Source organism: Colletes latitarsis, chromosome 9 (genome assembly GCF_051014445.1).
Source record: "Colletes latitarsis isolate SP2378_abdomen chromosome 9, iyColLati1, whole genome shotgun sequence".
Taxonomy (NCBI): domain Eukaryota; kingdom Metazoa; phylum Arthropoda; class Insecta; order Hymenoptera; family Colletidae; genus Colletes; species Colletes latitarsis.
The window spans coordinates 29,380,183-29,400,733 of record NC_135142.1 but is presented as its reverse complement, the minus strand read 5'-3'; the positions used below and the strand labels follow the sequence as shown (position 1 = coordinate 29,400,733).

At 41.8% G+C, this 20,551-nt stretch overlaps 3 protein-coding genes across 7 annotated transcripts; 2 read left to right on the top strand and 1 right to left on the bottom strand.

The window, feature by feature from the left end:
* Positions 1 to 40: 40 nt before the first annotated feature.
* On the top strand, positions 41 to 1,686 carry Cnir (cornichon-like protein). The gene is made up of 4 exons (XM_076772415.1): positions 41 to 314; positions 566 to 634; positions 929 to 1,182; positions 1,254 to 1,686. Exons 1-4 carry the CDS (start codon positions 234 to 236, stop codon positions 1,318 to 1,320), a joined length of 471 nt encoding a protein of 156 aa, XP_076628530.1. The 5' UTR covers positions 41 to 233; the 3' UTR covers positions 1,321 to 1,686.
* Positions 1,687 to 2,592: 906 nt separating this feature from the next.
* Plc21c (Phospholipase C at 21C) lies at positions 2,593 to 18,005 on the top strand. Of its 5 annotated transcripts, none has more exons than XR_013080355.1 (19): positions 2,593 to 3,769; positions 3,863 to 4,009; positions 4,591 to 4,862; positions 4,948 to 5,032; positions 5,118 to 5,535; positions 5,614 to 5,734; positions 5,820 to 6,015; positions 6,092 to 6,413; positions 6,482 to 6,670; positions 6,739 to 6,948; positions 7,031 to 7,350; positions 7,429 to 7,746; positions 7,824 to 7,868; positions 7,945 to 8,146; positions 8,208 to 8,430; positions 8,506 to 8,818; positions 8,926 to 9,117; positions 9,198 to 9,494; positions 9,587 to 18,005. XR_013080355.1 is itself a non-coding variant. In XM_076773589.1 (19 exons), exons 2-19 carry the CDS (start codon positions 3,671 to 3,673, stop codon positions 9,318 to 9,320), a joined length of 3,795 nt encoding a protein of 1,264 aa, XP_076629704.1. In that variant the 5' UTR covers positions 2,880 to 2,896; positions 3,547 to 3,670; the 3' UTR covers positions 9,321 to 18,005. The 5 variants fall into 5 exon arrangements, 3 of the variants coding, with proteins under 3 accessions (XP_076629703.1, XP_076629705.1, XP_076629704.1); XR_013080354.1 differs by having other exon boundaries at positions 9,198 to 9,745; positions 10,358 to 18,005; XM_076773589.1 differs by having other exon boundaries at positions 2,880 to 2,896; positions 3,547 to 3,769; positions 9,198 to 18,005.
* Positions 18,006 to 18,140: 135 nt separating this feature from the next.
* Positions 18,141 to 19,958, bottom strand: Jhamt (juvenile hormone acid methyltransferase). The gene is made up of 5 exons (XM_076772169.1): positions 19,666 to 19,958; positions 19,434 to 19,605; positions 19,149 to 19,281; positions 18,930 to 19,077; positions 18,141 to 18,762 (listed from the first exon to the last, which is right to left on the bottom strand). The coding sequence occupies exons 1-5, from the start codon at positions 19,850 to 19,852 to the stop codon at positions 18,557 to 18,559; spliced, it is 846 nt and encodes a 281-aa protein (XP_076628284.1). The 5' UTR covers positions 19,853 to 19,958; the 3' UTR covers positions 18,141 to 18,556.
* Positions 19,959 to 20,551: the final 593 nt, after the last annotated feature.

The window sequence follows — 20,551 nt, the reverse complement described above, 5'->3', positions numbered from 1 at the left end:
GATTTTGCGTCGCTACGACATAACTTTGTAAGCAGTCTGAATAGTTGGTAGCACCGTGAGTTGTTCATTTTGTTGATTTTGACAATCGGTCACTTTCAGTTTTCTGTTACGTTTATTGAAATTTGTACGTGTAAAACATATCTGGTGTATCGATCCACAAGAAAAATACCTATGAATGATCGGAATCGATCCTAATGTAATTTAACATTCAATTATATTGATAGATTATTAGAATGTGTCTAATATCAGAGCCACTGTTATTCGTACTAGCTTTAATCGACACCGGTTCAGTACTTTTTGTTCTGATGTATTTCGTATCCTTTTTATGTTCCATAGTTAAATTGGAATTTATGCAATTGCTTTTATTTCATTTACTTAACTTTGTTATTCAACTATCCTACATGTTCGTTATTAAAAACCGCATCTAGGGATTTTATCAATGCAACGTTTGGTTTTATGCTGTTATGTAGTAATGGCGCGACATTTAATTTCTCGAATTAGTTGTTTTTCACATAATTACTAATAATAAACACTTGCAATTACTTTCCTTATCACCATTATATAGGTTATAACTTTATCAGATTTAGAATGTGACTATTTAAATGCACAACAATGTTGTTCAAACTTAAACTCGGTAATTCCGTTGTATTTTTATTATTACAATGTAGTAATAAATCAGTTAAAATGACTATTCAATAGTTAATTTCAAATTTATATACAGGTTTTGCACCCCAAGTTCAACTTTTTGCAAATCAAATTTATCTTTTTGCTCCCCAAATTCAACCTTTTGCAAATCAAACTCACTGTTCGCAAGATCATGTACTTTAAAACAAAACAATGAGTTTGATTTGCAGAAGTTGAATTTGAGTGCAGAACCTGTATATATGATTATATAACGATTGATAAATTTTAAATAATATTTTTTCAGTGGGTGGTACCAAAGCTTATAGCTCATACATTCTTAGAATTCTTATTATTATCACATGGGCAATTGGTATTGTGCTTGGTAAATTTACCAATGACACTGTGGTTACTCTTTGAATATTTTGGAGTACCTTGTGGTAATATGGGGGTTTATGATCCTACAGAAATTCACAATCGTGGGCAATTGAAAAGGCATACAAGAGATTGTATGATTTATCTTGGATATTATCTTATATTCTTTTTCATTTATCTTTATTGGTAAGTATATTTTATGTGGTCGAGTCAAAATTAAAGATGAATGGGGTTTGTTATCCCTTTTCACTTTTCAGCATGATCATTGCATTGTTAAAAGGAGATCCAATCTACAGAGATGACACAGATTTCATGGATCTATAAATACGGCATAACAATAACAATAATATTTCAACTTTGATACGCTTTTATTTTTTAATTTAGTCAGTCGTTTTTAACAATTTATTTATTTTTATGTTGTGAATACCAAATGAAACTTAAGATCTATACATCACAGAAATTACAGTGTACAATCTCATTTACTTTAACTTGTATCATATCTTTCTAAGAGATTCATCGGCTGTAAGACTTCCAAAAGATTGCAGAGCTTTCTATGTCAATTTAAGTATAATTACATACTCATGTTATAGGTGATAAGTGAGCGATATGAACATCAATTTTGTAGTTATAAATATACAAGTAACGGAGAAATTGTAAAAAGAATAATAACATGATAATAATTTAATATTATTACAATACCCTTATTGCATATATATCTCATAAAAAAAAAAAAATGATTATATTTTTTAACATCATTTTCTAAATAATAAATGACTTAAAACCTTAAATATATCGGGGTTTCATCGAGGTATAGCGAAGTACTCAATGGCTCGTTTATTCACCGAGCGTTAAATCAAATTGACTCGAGCTTAATGGTTGCGGGACAATATTGGATCGATTTAATGAACTCGGTGCAGTTGATTAGTTTTTTCTGCGTGGAGGGTGTAGGTTTATTTTTAGCCAAGACCAAAATTAGATAGAATAAAGTAATGCGACCAGATTTACAAATCGCTAATGTGGCGCGGTCCAAAACTTAACTCTTTCGTCTTCGCGCCAAGAAGAGTGTGAGAAATGAAATCGTTTATGTATTTTGTAATGGATTTGCACTATGAAATCAGATCGTTCCAGCGAGTTACAGATTATAATTAAATCAAATTTCAAATTACTTTCTCAAAAGCAATTATCTCCTTTCGGGTTGTATCGTGTATTTCGAAACACCCTGTGTGCTCCTAAAATGATTAATATATGTGTACTTCTTAACTCTTCCTGGTTCGAAACTAGCTTTTTTCTCATTTTTCGGTTCAATTCTTCCCATAGATGCTTAATCGGACGGAGTCTGGGGACTGGGGGGTGTTGCAATTGCATGGGGAACATTGTAGATCAGTTGAACCATGTTCAATTTATGCTTGGGGTCGTTGTCTTTATAAAAGTTGTAGTCGCTTCAAAGCATAAAAACTCTACTTTAATTGCATGTAAATACTAATGAAATTAGTATATTAACACTTTTGTGGCTCATTGTACGTACGTGGCGGATACGTACAATGTGGGACCGAAATCTTTGAATCATTTAGGTCCAAGCCCGCGTTACAAGCACAACAATCGAAAGAAAAACAGTTGGTCGGCGTTTTCAATATTATTCCGATCGATCGAACGAAATTACAAAAACGAAAAGAATATTTGCGACGAACTACAAGATCAGAATAGAAGATCGTTAAACAGTGGATATTCATTGAATGTTAGGGTTCTCTGTGTTGAAATCAATTTAAGCGCGACGAGGCGCACGTGTAGTGCGTTCTGGCATAATCCGCTGGCGGCTTTGAACACACAGTGTGAGCGCCTCCTGGCGACCAGGGTAACGGGTGTCGGGTGGTCGTGCTCGGATCTGCTCGGATTGTCTTCGGTAGGGCGCGCGGAAGGATGCTTTTCTGGCCAAGAAGTGAGTGCGCGAGTGCTCGCGAGTACGAAAACTTTCGCGGTGCATATTAATTGCGAGATTGTTCCTTGTCGTTTGTCCGACCTAAACGTGTTGTTGAACCGTTCTTTTATCCTCTTCTCTCTCTTCGTTCGTGATACGTTGACAGTGGCTCGGGAGTCTCGTGACTATTGTTTTCTTTTCGAAACTGTTCGATCAACCGGGACTGCTATTGACGTCGTCGATGTGCACCGAAAACACGATATACCTATTGTCATTGCTTGCAACACGTTACCTGGCAGAATTTCGCAATGACGGCGACGAGGACGACGTCGTCGTCGATACACAGCCGCCTCTTTTGTCACGGATGATCGAGCAACAGCACCTGTCGAGGTAAGGCGGTTCACGAGGTGCACCTAATGTTTAAGAGGTTCTCGATGAGGCTTACGTCGACGTCGCCGTCGTCGCCGCTGTCGTCGTCGTCGTCACCGTTGTTTTCGCCGTCATCGTTGCCACTGTACCTACCATCGTCACCGCCGCTATTGTTGTCGTTGCTGGTGCCGTCGCCGCTGCCGTTGACGCCGTCGTTATCGTTCCATTCGCCGTTGCCGTTGTCACCGACGTCGTTTTCATTACAGCCGCTGTCACCTTCATTCCGGTTATCTACGTCTTCGTGCTTGTTATTGTCAACATTGACATAAATAGCCCCCATCGCTTGCCATTGCCTCCACGTAAATCTGCTCGCAATATCGTTCAGGCAGGATGGCGGTTAACAAGATGACAGGCAGTGTCTTGCAATTTAGACCGATCGAGGTCTCCCAGCAGTTGCAGGATGGGGAAAAGTTTGTCAAGTGGGACGAGGTACGTGTTATAACCAAAGTATCACGACATGGTTATAGCATAATTCTAGTTAGAAAAATGCAGTGTTATGTTGTGCATTATGTTATTGTACAGGACTCTGGTATAGCAACTCCAGTAACATTGCGGGTGGATAAGTTGGGATTTTACCTGCATTGGGTAGATCAGCACAATGAAATGGAAATGTTGGATATTGCTACAATAAGAGATACTAGAACTGGAAAACATGCTAAGCTACCAAAGGTATCGAATTATGTCTTTCATACGTATAATTAAGATACTTTGTATTTTGTTTGTAATCAAATATAGATGGGTCGATCTTTTGTGTAAAGCTATGGGAGAAGCTAGTCGAATGTAATGTTTTGTTGGTTCAGTGTATCAATGCGTATCAGATGTAAATGTTAGAACCAAAGGTGTCTTGGCTTTCTATAATTATATCATGCTTTTGCGTGGATGCTAATGACGCACTGCACCATCGCATGATAAGTATTGATAAATCTATTAATAGAATATTACCTAGTTTATGTCCTCAATGTAGTTCATTTTTTCTCAGTCACACCTATCTTTGTACACAATGGAAATAATCGTTGTGCAGAAAGGAGAGCAAATTCTTATCTGTCCATTTTCCTATAAATCAATATGCTGCTTATAAAGTGGCTTTGTGCATAGTTTTGCTTTGCATCAATAGCTTATTGTAACACAAGCTATTGTTAATATAATATACATAATATGATTTTATGTATATAAACTTTACCGAGGTCATTGATTCAAAACCTGAAAGTTTGTTTTGGACGGGCTTACTTGAATAAAGGAATGGTTTCCAGGATCCTAAATTGAAATCTCTGGTAACGATGGGCTCTCAAGACTCTTTAGAGGAAAAGACAGTAACAATTTGTTATGGATCTGATTTTGTCAACATGAATTTTATCAACTTTTGTACAACACGTGCGGAAATTGCACAACATTGGACAGAGCAAATTTTTCAGCTTGCATATAATTTAACTCTGCTCAATACCAGCACAACTATGTTCTTGCAGAAAGCACATACCAAACTTACACTTACAGCAGATAAATCGGAAAAGATTCCTGTGAAGAAGTGAGCACAATTTGTATATATGTGTGTATTAAAGTTAATATGCATATATACAGAAATGTGTATACTTTATATATTGTCGTTTCAGCATAATAAAAATGTTTGCACAAAATAAAGAGGATCGTAAGCGTGTCGAGAAAGCGCTCGATATTTCAGGTTTTCCATCCGGAAAAGTGAGTGTGATTTTTTCGAAAATTTCGTATTTGATGCAAATATGATTTTTCGTGTGCTACACAATTTCATTACTCTCGTTTTCAGAACGACGTAATATCGTTGCAAAAATTTCAATTCGAAGACTTCTTCAACTTTTATAAATCACTTACTCAGCGGTCGGACGTTGAGAAAGTTTTCGAAAGCATTGTAGGCAATAACAAACGTAGATTAATGTCCATTACACAGTTCGTTGACTTTTTGAACAAAACGCAAAGGGATCCACGTCTGAACGAAATATTGTACCCTTATGCGAACGAAGCGAGGGCAAAAGATATTATAAGTCAATATGAACCAAATAAATATAATGCGAATCCGGACCATCTGAGTTTCGATGGTTTTCTGAGGTACTTGATGAGCGAGGATAATCCGATCGTTGCTGTAACAAAACTCGAATTGTCGGATGATATGGACCAACCGCTTGCGCATTACTTCATAAATTCTAGTCACAATACATACTTAACAGGTCCGTAGGCTTTGCCAATCTCGTCTAATCGTGCAGACAAATCAAACCGTGTCCAACGTTTTCCTAATATATTTGTAGGACATCAAATTACCGGAAAGAGTTCCGTAGAAATATATCGTCAATGTCTGCTTGCCGGTTGTCGATGCGTGGAGTTGGACTTTTGGAATGGAAAATTTGATGAACCTGTTATTGTTCATGGGTACCAGCTTTACGAACAAATTATATTTTAATATATGTAAATTGTTATTATTGCGACCTTATATGGAAACAAATATATCTTTCAGATATACATTTGTACCTGAAATTTATGCGCGAGACGTAATCGAGGCAATTGCTGAAAGCGCTTTCAAAACGTCAGAGTATCCTGTCATCCTTAGTTTTGAAAATCATTGTAACCCGAGGCAACAAGCTAAGATAGCTCAGTATTGCAGGGAATTTTTTGGTGAAATGTTACTTGACTCACCACTCGAATCTCATAAGGTATTTTGCAACATGGTCATAGCCGATATTCTTTATGACATTGAAGTTCGCGGATTAAAATGTGTTAATTGTTCAGTTGGAGCCTGGTCAAGAGTTACCACCTCCGAATTTACTGAAACGTAAGATCATAATTAAGAACAAGAAAAAGCATCATCATCATCACAAGAAGCATAAAAAGAAGCAGCAAACACCGGCAGCGGAGTCTGAAGAGGGAGTTCAAGAAAACGAAGACAACGGAGTATTAAATCAGGCCGTTGAAGAAGAAAACGGTCCAGCACCGGACGTTCCTAACGCCGAAGATGATAATAATGATCAACAAATTGGAAATGGAGATATTTCGCATCCCCCGATGCTGCAACAAAGACAGGGTAGCAAAGACAGTGCTCAAGACGACGATGGTTAGTATTCGGAAAGTAAATGGGCGTGAACGAGACCGAAGTTCTATCCAAAATATTTACGATTTTAGAAGACGAAGAGGAATCGAGTACGGAAGAGGACGAATCGAACGTCGAGGATATTAAATTAAGAATGGGCGATAAAGTGCCTGCACCCGATAAAGCAGCCAGTGCTAAAGAAACGGAAGCGGGAGCGGAAATTTCAGCATTAGTCAATTATGTGCAACCCGTTCATTTTTACAGTTTTGAATCGGCTGAAAGTACGTTTGTTTACGATACCAATTATTACATTTTATGTTATACGCTATAATTTTATCGATATCTGCAGAAAAAAATCGTATGTACGAGATGTCGTCGTTCGACGAAAAACAAGCTACGACTCTTTTAAAGGAGAGGCCGTTAGAATTCGTAAATTATAACAAGCATCAACTATCGAGAGTATATCCAGCGGGTACACGTTTTGACTCTAGTAATTTTATGCCTCAAGTATTTTGGAATGCGGGTTGTCAGCTGGTCGCATTAAATTATCAAACTCTTGGTACGCTAACATTTCCATTGATGGTATTCATTATTCCTGTGTTGTGCGGGAGGTAATCTTTTTGACTTTGTTTTTCTGTTAGACCTCGCGATGCAATTGAACTTAGGTACTTTCGAGTACAATCAACGTTGCGGGTATCTTTTAAAGCCGGAATTTATGAGGCGAAGAGACCGGCGATTGGACCCTTTTGCAGAGTCGACAGTAGATGGTATCATAGCCGGAACGGTTCACATACATGTAATATCAGCTCAGTTTTTAACAGACAAAAGAGTGGGTACTTACGTCGAGGTAGACATGTACGGTTTACCGGCGGACACTGTGAGAAAGAAATTCCGCACGAGAATTGTTCCGAACAATGGTATCAATCCCGTATACGACGAGGAACCTTTTATATTTAAAAAGGTGAAGTTCGACGTCGATTTCTGTCAAAAAACAGAACACCCTATTTATGTAATAAAATTTTGTTTATCTGTTCATCAGGTCGTCTTACCAGAACTTGCAGCAATTAGAATCGCCGCGTACGAGGAATCGGGGCGTTTAATCGGCCACAGGGTGTTACCAGTAGTTGGATTGTGTCCAGGGTATCGACACGTTGCTCTCAGAACAGAGTGTGGCCAACCGTTGCCGTTGGCTAGTTTGTTTTTACACGTTATCGTGAAGGATTATGTCCCTGATGGGCTGAGCGAACTCGCCGAAGCCCTGTCGAATCCGATTAAATATCAGAGCGAAGTTGATAAAAGGGAGAAGCAGTTGTCTGTTCTTACGGATTGGTTGGAAGATCCGTCGGAAGAAGTTGATGTAAGGTTTGAAACGTTGAGAAATTATTATTTACTAACTGTGTGACACACTAACAGGCGCGTACTAACATTTTCTAGGATAAGCCGAAAGTTAGCGAAGCAGCAAGTTCCTCTAAGCCACCTGTAAGTTCGTCGGTTAAAAACCGCCGATCGATGCGAGCAAATTTATACTTACATGTCCAAAAATATTTTGTTTCAGGAGGAAACCATTAAAACGAAGAGGTTGCAATCCGTGGGCGAGTTGCCGATGCTTGTTCCAACTTCTACCAACGTGCACGGCAGACCATCGATCGCTGGCGTAAACACTTCCGATGCTCAAGATGCCGAAGAGGGAACGCCAGCTCCTGCGGTTCCAGCCGTCGATTCCTCCGCGAATAAAAGCCCGGTCAACGCCAGCAGTGGTAAGTGTATTATAGCCGATTACATCGCGAGCGAACGTTAGTGTCTATTCCGTATTTATAGCGAGCGATGAAATAGTGGCGGAGTCTTTAGAAAAGTTAATGGAGAACAAGCTTGTCAGGGAGAAAAAGGTAGAACTAGAAAAGAAGCTCGAATCGTTACGGAAAAAGCACGAGAAAGAGAAATTGAGGATGCAATCGCAGAAGGGCTCGATCGACGGTGAAAAACACAGGTCGAAGTTTTACGTGAGCAACAAGTTGGTGAAACGACTATCGAATAGAAATATGTAAGTTGTAAACCCTTATTGAAACGGCTTCTCGCATACACGTTCCTCGCGTATAAATTTGTGGTTATCGTGCAGCTTCTCCAGCGAGGTGGGTTTGAGCTCGATAGCTGCAGAGCCATCCGATTGCCCGGATTTGGAGAACCGCGATGGGAACGGGGGGGCACCAAAAGGACTGCCTAGAAGCCAGAGTGAACGTTTACTGGCCGTGTGCAAAGCTCATGTTCAACAGGAACGCGAGCTTCAAGAGAAGTATTACGAAAACCTGTTCGTGACGGTCGAAAAAGTGATGAAAACCTCACAGTCTAACCAAATAAAGTCATTGAGAGTGCTCTTGGAGCGTGAGACTGCGGATGTTATGAGGAAACTTCAGGCTACGAGGCACGGAGAGGTATGTTCCCCACTACTAATATTAGGCGTTCCATGCTATATTGGTGATCCGTTACATTAGTCAAGAAGCAGCTTTCATTTGCAAACCGCTAATGTGTTTAATTGTAGGTGAAACAGTTGGCGAAGGTACACAAAGACAAAGCAGAGTTTGATCGCATGAAGAGAGAGGTCGCGAAGTCAACTGTAGAGAAGGGCGTGAACGAGTGTACTCGACTGGCTAAAATTTACGAGAAGAAGCGCACGGAGCTTGAACGGCAGCACGAGGAGGTCAGGCAAAGGCTCGAAGAGGAAAGAACCAAGGTTCGGGAATTCATCGCCTCGTATATGCGTTCTAAATTTGTTCGTGATTACTCGGGACTCTCCTACCGTTCGTGTTTCAGGTGAAAGAGTCCCTAATGGCGGAGTACAGCAGTCGATGCAGTAAGTACGAGAGCGGAGAGTTGTCTCTGTCGCCATCCGGCGGAACCAGTATGTCGGAATCGCTCAGCGGGAATACGTATTGACTCAATCGATCGTTGACTTAGCATTGCAAGTCTCGAAGTGACATAGTTATCACGGATTCGCAGATCCACGGCGGTAAATAATTTTTACCGGGGTGCGTGTCCGGCTCGCGAAGATGATAAAATAGCGGATTGCGCGTTACTTCTCCGGAAAAGAGGAGTCGTGTAACGACAACGGTAGGGAATTGGTGAAGTCTACGCTGTTACCTGTGTTTTGCTAACGTAATTTTATCCACTTCCGTGAAAGTCTTTTTTGCAAATGTGTACAGCAGCATTTACGAGGGTGGTATCTGCGAGGATTCCAGACGAGCAGAACTCGTTTGCCCGCGAAGCATTTGACAAACGTCTCGCGCGCGCAAGGAATTACTTTTTGGAAAAATGACATATATCGATACGACGACGAGCAGCGTTGCAACTATCTACTGTAGGTACGTACGTGCGAATCTGTGGATATTATCGTGTATTAACTGTTTCGAAGGGTTACGAACTCGCGTAACGCGTTTTAAGACGATTCTCCTATTTACTCGGAAGTTCTTACTTCTTGGAAAATCGATGATACCGTGGGTCGGTCGATTCTTCGATCGATCGTTTTGATCTCAACACGAACGATATGGCGCGCGTTGCGTTCGAAAAAAAAAGTTAAAGGAAGCAGAAAGCGAAGAAGTTCGCTCGAGTTTGTTTCTTTTCGATTATCGATATTACTTTTTACGCACAGTATTAAACGCACCTGTTTTTCTCATTACGCTCAAAACGTCACCGCCAGTGTCGAGAGTTCCGTTACGTTCTCGGAGTTTTTTTTTCCTTTTTTTTTTTTTATTATTAACGAAAACTTCGGAAAGGCGCGAGTGTGAACGATCACGCGGAAGAGGTACACGATTCTAAATAAGAAAATAATCTTTCTAAGTGCTACTATTTAATCTTGTTATTATATGTATAAGGCGTTATTTAATTAGCGAAACGATGAACTGAGTCGCGCGTTCCAAAAAAGAAAATAAAAAACAAAAAAAGAAAAAAAAAATATTATACTCGTAACGTTGCAGGAATCGATCGATCGCTACATAATAATCGGACCTCAGGAAACACGAAACGTGAGAGAGGGAGAGTGTGAGAGAGTGTGAGAGAAATGCAGTACGTTGAGGTGAGGATGAAATCTCTTTTTTTGGCCTAGAGGATAAGTGACGCGTTGAGGTTAGGTCAGGGTTGGGCGCGTGCGTGATCTGATATATTTTCTGACTGAAAGTACTCCGTATAAAGACATTTTTTCGATACGTTAGCCTGTATCTATAACGCTAAAGAGTTCGTATTGTATAAAGAAAGCAAACCAAAAAACAAAAAAACGAGGAAATATTAATGGGAACGTTTCCAGCGTTTTTGTACCGGGGTTTCGGGCTGCGGCCGTGTCCGCGGCCGAAGCGATACTGATTTGGAGCGAGCCTCTTTCTAGGAAGACAATCAAAAAAAAATGTTACGTCGGTAACATTGTCCTTGTTGTTTCTAATCGTACGATATTTTAAGCAACTCGATATTACACACACATATATATACATATATATATATAAATTTAAAAAAATAAAATACATACATACATGTTCACAAGCATGTATGTATGCATTCTTATTAATTATTACAAGTTTAGGATTAAAAGTTACTTGTGCATTGTAAATCTCTCTCGTGTGGTCCATCCCATTATTTATTTCGTAAACAAGTACCGCCGAGGCGAGCGGGAAGTATCCGAGGATCGCGAGCTTTTTGCAAAGTACGACACATTTTAGTGACTCGGGCCCACCTACGAGACTACGTACGTATATATGCGTATACGCACACGACATACGTCATACATGCACACACACACACGCGCAACTAGACGAGGAGCATAATCGTTATCAACGCGAGGGATAAGCGTTACCTTTGCTATCGCGAAGGTACTCCAAAATATGTTGTGCAACCGAAAAGTAGATGATTCCTCTCGGAACAAAAAGACAAACGGGTCGAAAATGTATAACGCTATTTGAGCCGATACAAGATATCGTGATAGTCGTGGGTGAAATTTATATAAAGTGTGTAGGAATAGTAATTTATGACTGGCGACGAGCACGACTGGTTGGTCGACTGATTAATTAAAAACAGTCATTTATGACAGGGAGTTAAAAAAAATTTCATTGTTCGGTTTGTTATTTTTGTTTTCGAGAGTAATCATCCGTCTTAGGCTTCTATCGCGATATTTTTGGGCGTCCTGGATACTGTCGTTTATGTTGCGTCGAGGGGTTACGCTCAGATTAATTCCCTTCGATTTGGAGACTGAATTCGATCCTGAGTCGTTGATAAACTATTGTCTATCGTTGGATAGTTTTACGGTCGTTGTTTTATTTATTTAAGAATAGGCGTTTTTTATATGACGATGTTCATGGTCCCGCGTGTTTTGGCAATGTATAAGAGCGAGATAGCGCGATTCACGTAGGGTCTCTTCCGTTTCAACTTCCTGTCGCCGCGTAAATGTCCGAGGCTGTAACAGAGTTTCCGGAGGCATTCAGAAATTGAAATAGTTTTCGATAACTTCGCTTTTGAGAACACAGAATTTTTGTCGACGTAGAGCCACGATTAATTCGAACTGAATAACGAAAAAAAAAGAAAGATATTAACTCTAGAATTATCGTGCATTTACGTGTCCGACTCGAAGGGATAGTAGAGTCGAAGTTTCCGCTTCCAAACATAGTTCTGGGCGTCAAAGTTGTCGCGTCCACGACGAGTTACCATTTCCTTTCCTTTTAGTTCCGGCGCCTCGATTAATCGCGAGTGCATTTCCCCGCGAGTTACCATTTATTCCCCACTATGAACGAGAACAGACGCAAAAAGCTATTGTACATTGCGGTGTACTCGTTCGACGAGAACACTCACCGGGATGAAACAGTGATAATCTGTAGACGATGAGATATATATGTATAACGTACACGTATAAGCGGGTACATTTAATTAGCAACGGTAGTCGTGCTGGACTACCTTCGGCGTTCAAACGCGAGAGAAATCAATACATTATAGTACATTATACTAAGTCGTACGAGATTATCGGATGTTTATTTATATATGTATTTATGTATATATATATATATATATACGTACGTATGTACAAGGCGATTCTTACAACGAATCCGCGCGATCAGTCTACGGAGAAAAAGTCACGCATGAGGTGATTTGAAAATCGAGTCTTCGTCTATCTTTTGAATTAATTTTTATATTCGAGAAAATTACGGTAACATACGTCTTTCGTTAAATCGATGGATCGTCTGCTAAGAATCGCCCTGTACGTACAAATATACGTCGATGCACATGTTCGTATACATATTGCGCGCGTGTTGATGTTTTTTCCGGATCGTTTAGTCGTAACGATTCCTCGCTTACGCCGCGGCGCCGTAAAAACAAGAAATTTCTCGCGTATTTCCGGTATCGCGGCGCACGCGAATTCTTCCAACGCTTCGTAGCCGAGAGCGAAACGTTTACGAACAATCGGACTGTGAGATCTGTTCCTCGATTAGCCCACGCTGCGTATGCTCTTTGTTTCGTTCGAGCGGAGAGAAAAATTGTACGCGACCTCGAGATACGCGTCGACGGTCGAGCAACCTTTTTTTCGTCGACCGTCATTTCCGTACAGAGCTCGCGTTCAAGGTTTCCTTTCGACTATTTCTTTCGTCTCCGCGCGCGTTTCGCCGCACGAACGTCGCGTATTCGCTCAGGACGAAGTGTCGTTTCGTCCTCCTCCTATATTCCTGTAATATACATACCGCGTTCATACGCGTGCGCTCTCGAAAGCCGTTCAAACGTATTTGGTTACTCTGCGTTATGTATATTACACACGTGTACCTAACGTATAAACGTAAAGACTAGGTTACGAGGACAGATATTATATATATTCACGTTGATATATTATGTGTTGTTGTTGTTGATGTTGTTAACGGTAGAGTAGCGAAAATAAGGTGGCAGTAATAGCGTAGTCGTTGTTCGTAGGATTAATTGCGAGACTAAATTCGTTACTTGTACGTCGCGAGAAATGTCGCGTGATTCGTTATGGCGGCTAGCTTGCAACGATCCGTGCGTTCCAAAGCCACCCTTTCACGGTGGGCTCCTTCGTCTTCGAATGTTTTCTCGTAACGTCTATGATATTGCAATTTATGGAGCGTATACAGTCTCTGGCTATCTAAGCATTGATATTATATACGCAAGATGTATTCTTGTACTCTTTCTGGTATGCTATGTATACACGGTTCTGTCGCATTTTTTATATCTGCTATTTTGTTAAATATCTGTAATCTTTACTTCCAAATCGGCTATGGTAGTATTTGGGGATAAATTTTTTGAGGACAGCAAGTTTATGGTGGATTTTGACTTGTGGTACGGTGCCACGTTTTGCACACAATACTCTATGTGACTCAGAATGGCAGTAAAATATAAACCAGTCAGTTCTGTATACATAGTCATTTTAGTATGCAATAAAAAGACAGGATTATAGTTAGGTTGACTCTCATTCGATGGCCAGGGACTGTACATAGGCGTCGAAACTGTGACACGTTCAATTGTCCACGGTGGACAATTCGTAGGCACCCTTAGCTTCGGTGCAGACGAGCGACTTTTCAACGCAGGACAAATATCATATTTTCTTAACACTTTAACAGTGGAAGCTCCCCAACTGTATTTGGACACGATATTTAAAAATTTAGCGTTTTATAAATATTATTGTTTGATATATTCGAAAGCTTAGAACTCTTGAAAGTTTCGAGTCTTGAATCCCTTCTTTCTTTACTTTCTATCCTTACCTATGTTCGAGCCAATTCTATTATACAACTCGTATCGAAACTCTAAACATTCCCAAATCTATCGAGACTTCCAACTCTCAGGATATTCGAGACTTTTGAGAGTTCTGAGCTTCGAAACAACAAAGTCACGTATAAAAAGAAAGAAAAAGAAGCACCCGTGCGGTAAAAATTCGCTCGCCTGCACCGTTTTAACGGTAAAAACATCACCCGGAGCTTCCGTTGGATGCCACTGGCTGAAACTTATCGCGCGAAATTTGCCAATTTGCTGCGAATCGCGAGATACAAGAACGGGTAGGGACGCGGTATCGCGGTATCGTAAGTTGTAACGTAGTATTGAAACGGCCTATTGACGATCGTAACGGTCTGGCGTCGCTCACGTTCCTCTCGACATTGTTTTCGCGCGTTTCCGAAGGGACGTTTCCGTTCTCTTCCGAGGAGATTTCCGCTGGCGAGCACGCGTTCAACGCACACGCAATCGTGCGTTCCTTTCCGCGTCCAACGAAGAGTCTTGCTCCAAAGAATTACCGTCGAGACTCTTCGTTGGACGTCGGACATCTTGATTCTTCCCGGGCGCTCGATAGACGCCGAACTCAAGATTCACCGAAACAGTATTGTAATATTTCCTGTCTCCTCTTGGGCGCGTAACGTTATTGTAAAACGCTGAGATCGGAGATTATAATATAAATATCGCGGCATGGAATGCGGTGGTAGCGTTTCTCGAGCGTCCAGCGGGAATCGAGCTTTACGGATTTAAATCTCGCGCGTCCTTTTTCGTACCCCGTTGATTCTTTGGCTTCCGCGCGACAGGGACACCTCTCCTTGTAACAACGATTCTTCGTACCTGACTCGATTCGTCTGTCGATCCAACGTTTCCTCCGAACCGAATCGAACGAACCCGCCATTCGAGAGAAAGAAGAGTCTCTCTTCCTTTCCGGGCTACTCGTTCATTTCGGGATCGTCAGCTGTCAATTCTTCGATGCTTCGAATATACTCGTCGATGTTAAATGTGATTTTTCTAGCGAACTTCGTGCGCTCGTCGTTTTTCTTACGCGCGTTCTCTTGGTGTCGTTTCCGTTCGCCATCGACCGCGGGGGCAGGCCGCTTCCGCGTTCACTTTTTCGCGAGACGTCTTTGTTCGCTGTCGCTCAACGACGCTAGTCCGATAACCGACGAGAAAGAAGGCTAATTCGATAAACGATCGATAAATTTAACGGTTCGCGTACGCAACGATTCCACGTGCAATGATTTTTGTACGATCATCGTTGGCGCGATCGTTTCGAACGATAATTGCGGAAGTGGTCGCGAGGGCGTCGAGCTTGTTGTGTTTCCGACGTTTCTATAGTCGTGTATAGAGTCTTGCCAAGTATTCAGCGTTCTTGCCTTCCATTGGAACGTGATTTTTCCGTCGTTCGATCGCGGGGACACTGAGCGTAACCGGCGATCGACGCGAGTCGTTCGTATTAGGCGCGTTTTCGCGCTCACGCGTACACGCGCGTATATATATATTTTTTCTTCCCATTTACAAGGTTTATTCTTCGAAGCTGTTCGAGCTAAATTTATTGTTCCCTTCGTATCGCGTAAGAAGCAGCGGTATCGATCCGAGCGGGAATATTTACGGACGATTAGTAACGCTTCATCCGTTTGTCCCGCGAGGCGCGTTCGCGTTTCTCTTCTGCAAATTAGAACGACGCGTCGCAGTTTGTTTGCCCTCGGCTTCCATCGCCACGGTCGATTCCTTCGTTCGTCACGCAACACGCCAGAGAAAATTAAGGGTTTCGTCCTTTCATCGTTCACGAGCCGCTTGTTCTTTCTCGCTCGCTCGGACGGTTTATTGTTAATTGCCCGTACAAAACCGCGCTCACCTATTAGCCGTAATTTACGAGTCGCGTCCACATTAGATCGACCGACAGCGAATTTATTCGTTGTAACGTTCCCAAGATTTTCCGCCGATACATATTTTACGCAATTTTAAACGCCTCGGACCGCCGCCCGCCAATTGATTTAGCGCGGCGGTAATAATTTCCCACGTCGGGCAGCTCCTTTTTCTTCGTCGCGGTACAGTTACTCGATTTAATATTCGGACAAACTTCGAAATCAATCTAATCTTTGCTCGTTAATTCTATCATTTTTTTTTTTTTGTTATAGGCTACGATGGAGACAAGCTGTCACGTTTCAATATTTTCTTGGATGTCCCTCTCGTCTAAGAACATCTACGTGTCGGTGTGTTTAAAATAATTTTTAGTTACGTGTCTTCGATCTTGGAGTTTCACAAATTTTCTGTCGCATTTAAATCTGGCGACTGTGGCACTTTTCCACGCTACACCCATATTCGTTGCACGTTTTATTAAATTTCGTTTCGATATGAATATTTGTCCATGCGCAAAATTCAATCAAACTTCCGCCATGTTTCACGGTCGGTTTGACGTTATTTGTTATTGTTGAGACGGTTCACGCCACGCTTGTTTTTGCCAGCAAAGATCGTATCGACTATGATCGTGCTTTAGAAATAAATTCTTTGGTTTGTTCGTGGCTTTCTCCGAGCCTCTCTGCCGTTAGTGCATCTTTTAAAACATTAAGAACCGTGTCCACCTGTATATACTTGAAACGTTCCAAAATATCGAACGTCCTATCGTTTTGTCCGGCACTGTACAATAATGAGTTTTAGGAATATACTTGGGTGAGGTCGAACAGGTGTCAGGGTTGATTGGACGCTCGTGTGACGAGTTAGGGACAAAACTTAAAACTTACAATTACTCTTACGATTAACGATAACTTCGATTATTATTTCGAACCCTAATGCAAACTTTCTGACTATATTTCTCCGGTACATTTTTACCGTGTAACCAGAGGATCGGTTACACAATTAAAATCAGCGTTTCTCTATTGAAATACAATTAGCTACGAATTTCAGATATCTGTTTTTCGACTTTCGTTCGTTTCTCGTCACATTGCGTCGTTTCGAAACGCGGATTCTCGTCGAAACGTCGACGAGTCAGCCTGTTCCCCCGGCGAGAACGGGGTCCACAAGTCGATTCGCACGGACGGGGTTTCCGTCGTCTTCGCTTTCTTCTGCCATTAAACCGTGCGTTCCGCGCGATCGACGTGTCCTCGCGATCCACGCCAGGACGTCTTAGCACTGGTCCTCGCTATCGGCGGACTGGCACGGGACATCCGTAAAGATAAGAATTTTTTGAGCCGTTTTTTACATATACTTCCGCCATCCTATCGGCGTCGCGAGATCTCGCGCGAAACGACCTTTCGATGCGTTCCCCTTTGGACTGTTTTCGTACGTTTCGGAGTATTTTTCGATTTCGACGCATTTACATTGTTTCGCTTTGAACATAGATCTGTGTTAGATGTACCCGGGGACGGCGTAGAAGACCGCGCGGAGCCGAACAAAACGGCCGTTGGGTCCCGTTCCCGCGAAGCGCCGGTCGAATTCTTCGAGTTGCTTTTCGTTTTAGGGTTTCGGTATCGCTTTCCGTTGAAAAGAACCGACCAGAACGTTCCGAACGTACGCGGTGGACGTCCACCGGGCGAGTCGAATACACCGTTTACGACCTGTCGTTTGGAACGTTTCGTGGGAATTGTGATCGCGTTGCTCGGACCTCGAGGAAGCGTCTTAGTACCGAAACCGATCGATGTCGACGGTCCTCGGACCGTCTTATAAACTTGGGTGTATTTTTTAGAAAGAAGCGTTAGACAACAAAAAAAAAAAAGAATTGTTACTCCCTGTATATGGTTACCGTAAGCACCGCAAACAGATCCACCTATTACCCATACGACGATATATGAGTTTTAACGATATTCTATAAATGGCTGTACCGTATTGTAAAATCAAAGATATATAGTGTATAATAAAGTTTTAGTGGCGTAGAACCGACGCTGATGGTGTTCCTTCTTTCTTGATTATGGATTATTTTATGGATTATAAGTTTTTGAGTTATAATAACGTACAGCTATCACGAACGTAAATGCATACGTTTATTTTATTCAATTTTCTTACAAAGATCGATGAAACTTTTTGCCCGCTTGGTCGCTTGGATTTGTTCTGTGCTCCTTTATAATATTTTACAACGCTGTTACCAACTATTTATTTTACTTTTAAATTTGCAATCGCTACGATAAAATAATATCGTTCTTACGATCAAAATGGTTACGTTAAAACATTTGTGACGTTCGGATAATTTGATAATTATTGCACGCGGTTGGAAAATTATTACCGAATATTTAACGGGATCTATATAACGTTAACGGATTAAGGAAACGATTGCACCGTCGAATATCCTTGAATATAACGATAAAACATTATCAGTAGGTGCTTTAACGTTGCATTGCTATAAATGGACCTTGAATGGTTTAACCGTGGAATGTATACAATTTACAGATATCAAAAGTAATCCTTGTTCGTTTCCTCGAATCTGTGGCGACTCATTAACGCGCATCGAACGGTTTTTTTATGTACGCGACTAGAAGTTGATATCTGTTCAATATGCCCAGTTCTTTCTGGTCGCTGTAGTCTTTCTTCGAGAACTGAATCTTCATGGTTGCCATTTCGCGCATCAACGCGTCCATGAATTCTTCTTGGAGGCCCTGATCAGGGAACCGCGAAACGAAGGGGTTGATCGGGGTCACGTGATCTGTAAGAACGATCCATTATCGCAGAGTAGCTCGTTGCAACGCGTTTCTTCCTATTATTAAGTCAGTTTGGTATCGCAGAAAAGTTCCCAAGCGATTCGATTTGGGAACAGAGTACTTTAAAAATTCAAAAAATCTGTGCCCTGGACCGTGTAGCATGAGTTTGTACCTTTCAGCGTTTGCGTGTTCTGGAAAATGAAGCTCCTCTCGCGCCTGCTGCAGTGCAGGATTTCGAAACCGATGTCCTCCAGGAGCTTCCTCAAGGCGGCCCTGGGATCCTTGCATCGGTGGAAGTACGGCACGAAACGATCCACGTCCTGGACAACAGGGTAAGCAAATGAACGATTACGAATTCGAGGGAAGGAAACTTTCGAGACGGATTCGCAACCTGCATGTACGGTTTATATCGCGGATTCTCGTGCAGCTTCTCGTAAGCGTTGAAAATCTCCGTCGATGCTGGGAACATGGTCAAGGCCGTTCCACCAGGTCGTAGCAACTTCCACACGTTCTCGAAAGTCCGTCTAGGCAAAAAAAAAAAAAGGATCAATTTATAAATTTCCCTACGACCGTACGTAATTTGATTTCTTCCCATCTTTTCAGTCAATTTTCTGTTCATCCTAAACTGCACTTCCTCTGCTACTTTCGCTCACGAGGAAAATTAAACGAGAAATACCCCGTGTTGTGGCACCAGTGAAAACAGAAGAAGGAGAACAGGTTGTTGTATTGGCCGACGTGCTCGTTCGGCAGTTCCTCGGTTTGAATGTCCAGGTAGGTGAACGACAATCGTTTCTCGTCTCGATACTTGTTCCTCGCGTAATCGATCATCGGTTTCGATATATCCGCCCCTGCAAGCACACGTTACGAACGTTGTTTCGATTGATACGCGACTCTCCCGGTTCCCTTACCGACTACTTCGACCCCCGACGGCAGTTTTGGCAACAATAATCTCTTGGTGACTTCGCCGGGGCCGCATCCGACGTCGATGCACTTGCCCTTGGTCTCCGATATCTCCTTATCGAATTCCTCGATGATATCCATCGCGTCCTGATACTGGACCTTGCTCGCGTTCACGTACTCCTCGGCCATAAACATCTTCGACGCGTTTCTATCGATCCCGACGACGCTCGAACGCCCCGAGATCACGGAACAACGAAACAGGAAGTCGAAACGATCGAAAGAGTCCGTGGCTCGCGTCGGATCTTCCACTGGTAACTTACAACCTCCACTTTGGTATTTATATTCGGCTACTCGTACAAACTTTTCTCGCATCGCGCGGTTATCCCCTCCCCGTACGTGTTTCGTACATTTTTCCTCTTCCTCCGCTGTCTGTCGAACAATCCTCCCCTCCCCTTTCCCGTCCCCTGTCGTCTTTCTGTCCGTGCCTACCTCAATATCCGAATTCTTCGTCGGTCAGGTCATAGCCCGATGGTCACGTTCGGAAGTTCAACGACCTCATCGATAGAGAAGAACGAACGAGTCGGGGTCCCAATTCGATGGGGCCCGATTACAAATTCTACGCGTTGTTCCTCGGAAGTTCACGCGATATCTCCTAAACGGCTTTAAATGTCAACGTCTTCGATGGATGGGAGACCAAAAGGGAAAGGGTCGTTGATTCTTGCCTTTTAAAGGGAACGAAACACGCAAAATGCATCTCTAGTTGTATCAGTTTGATAATAATTTGTATATTGAGCAAGGAACGACGAAGAAAATTATTTGGCTGTGATTTAAAAAATATAAACAGGTTATTAAAAGAGTTACCAGTTGAAAGAGCGTAAAATTTTCTATAAGTTC

Coding starts and splice junctions, on each gene's coding strand:
- Jhamt (XM_076772169.1), bottom strand. CDS start 19,852: ATGTTTATGGCCGAGGAGTACGTGAACGCGAGCAAGGTCCAGTATCAG. Junction 19,606..19,665: donor GTCGGGGGTCGAAGTAGTCG/GTAAGGGAACCG, acceptor GTGTGCTTGCAG/GGGCGGATATATCGAAACCG. Junction 19,282..19,433: donor CACTGGTGCCACAACACGGG/GTATTTCTCGTT, acceptor TTTTTTGCCTAG/ACGGACTTTCGAGAACGTGT.
- Cnir (XM_076772415.1), top strand. CDS start 234: ATGTGTCTAATATCAGAGCCACTGTTATTCGTACTAGCTTTAATCGAC. Junction 635..928: donor GTTGTTCAAACTTAAACTCG/GTAATTCCGTTG, acceptor ATATTTTTTCAG/TGGGTGGTACCAAAGCTTAT. Junction 1,183..1,253: donor TTTTTCATTTATCTTTATTG/GTAAGTATATTT, acceptor TTCACTTTTCAG/CATGATCATTGCATTGTTAA.
- Plc21c (XM_076773588.1), top strand. CDS start 3,671: ATGGCGGTTAACAAGATGACAGGCAGTGTCTTGCAATTTAGACCGATC. Junction 6,016..6,091: donor CACCACTCGAATCTCATAAG/GTATTTTGCAAC, acceptor TTAATTGTTCAG/TTGGAGCCTGGTCAAGAGTT. Junction 8,147..8,207: donor CCCGGTCAACGCCAGCAGTG/GTAAGTGTATTA, acceptor CCGTATTTATAG/CGAGCGATGAAATAGTGGCG.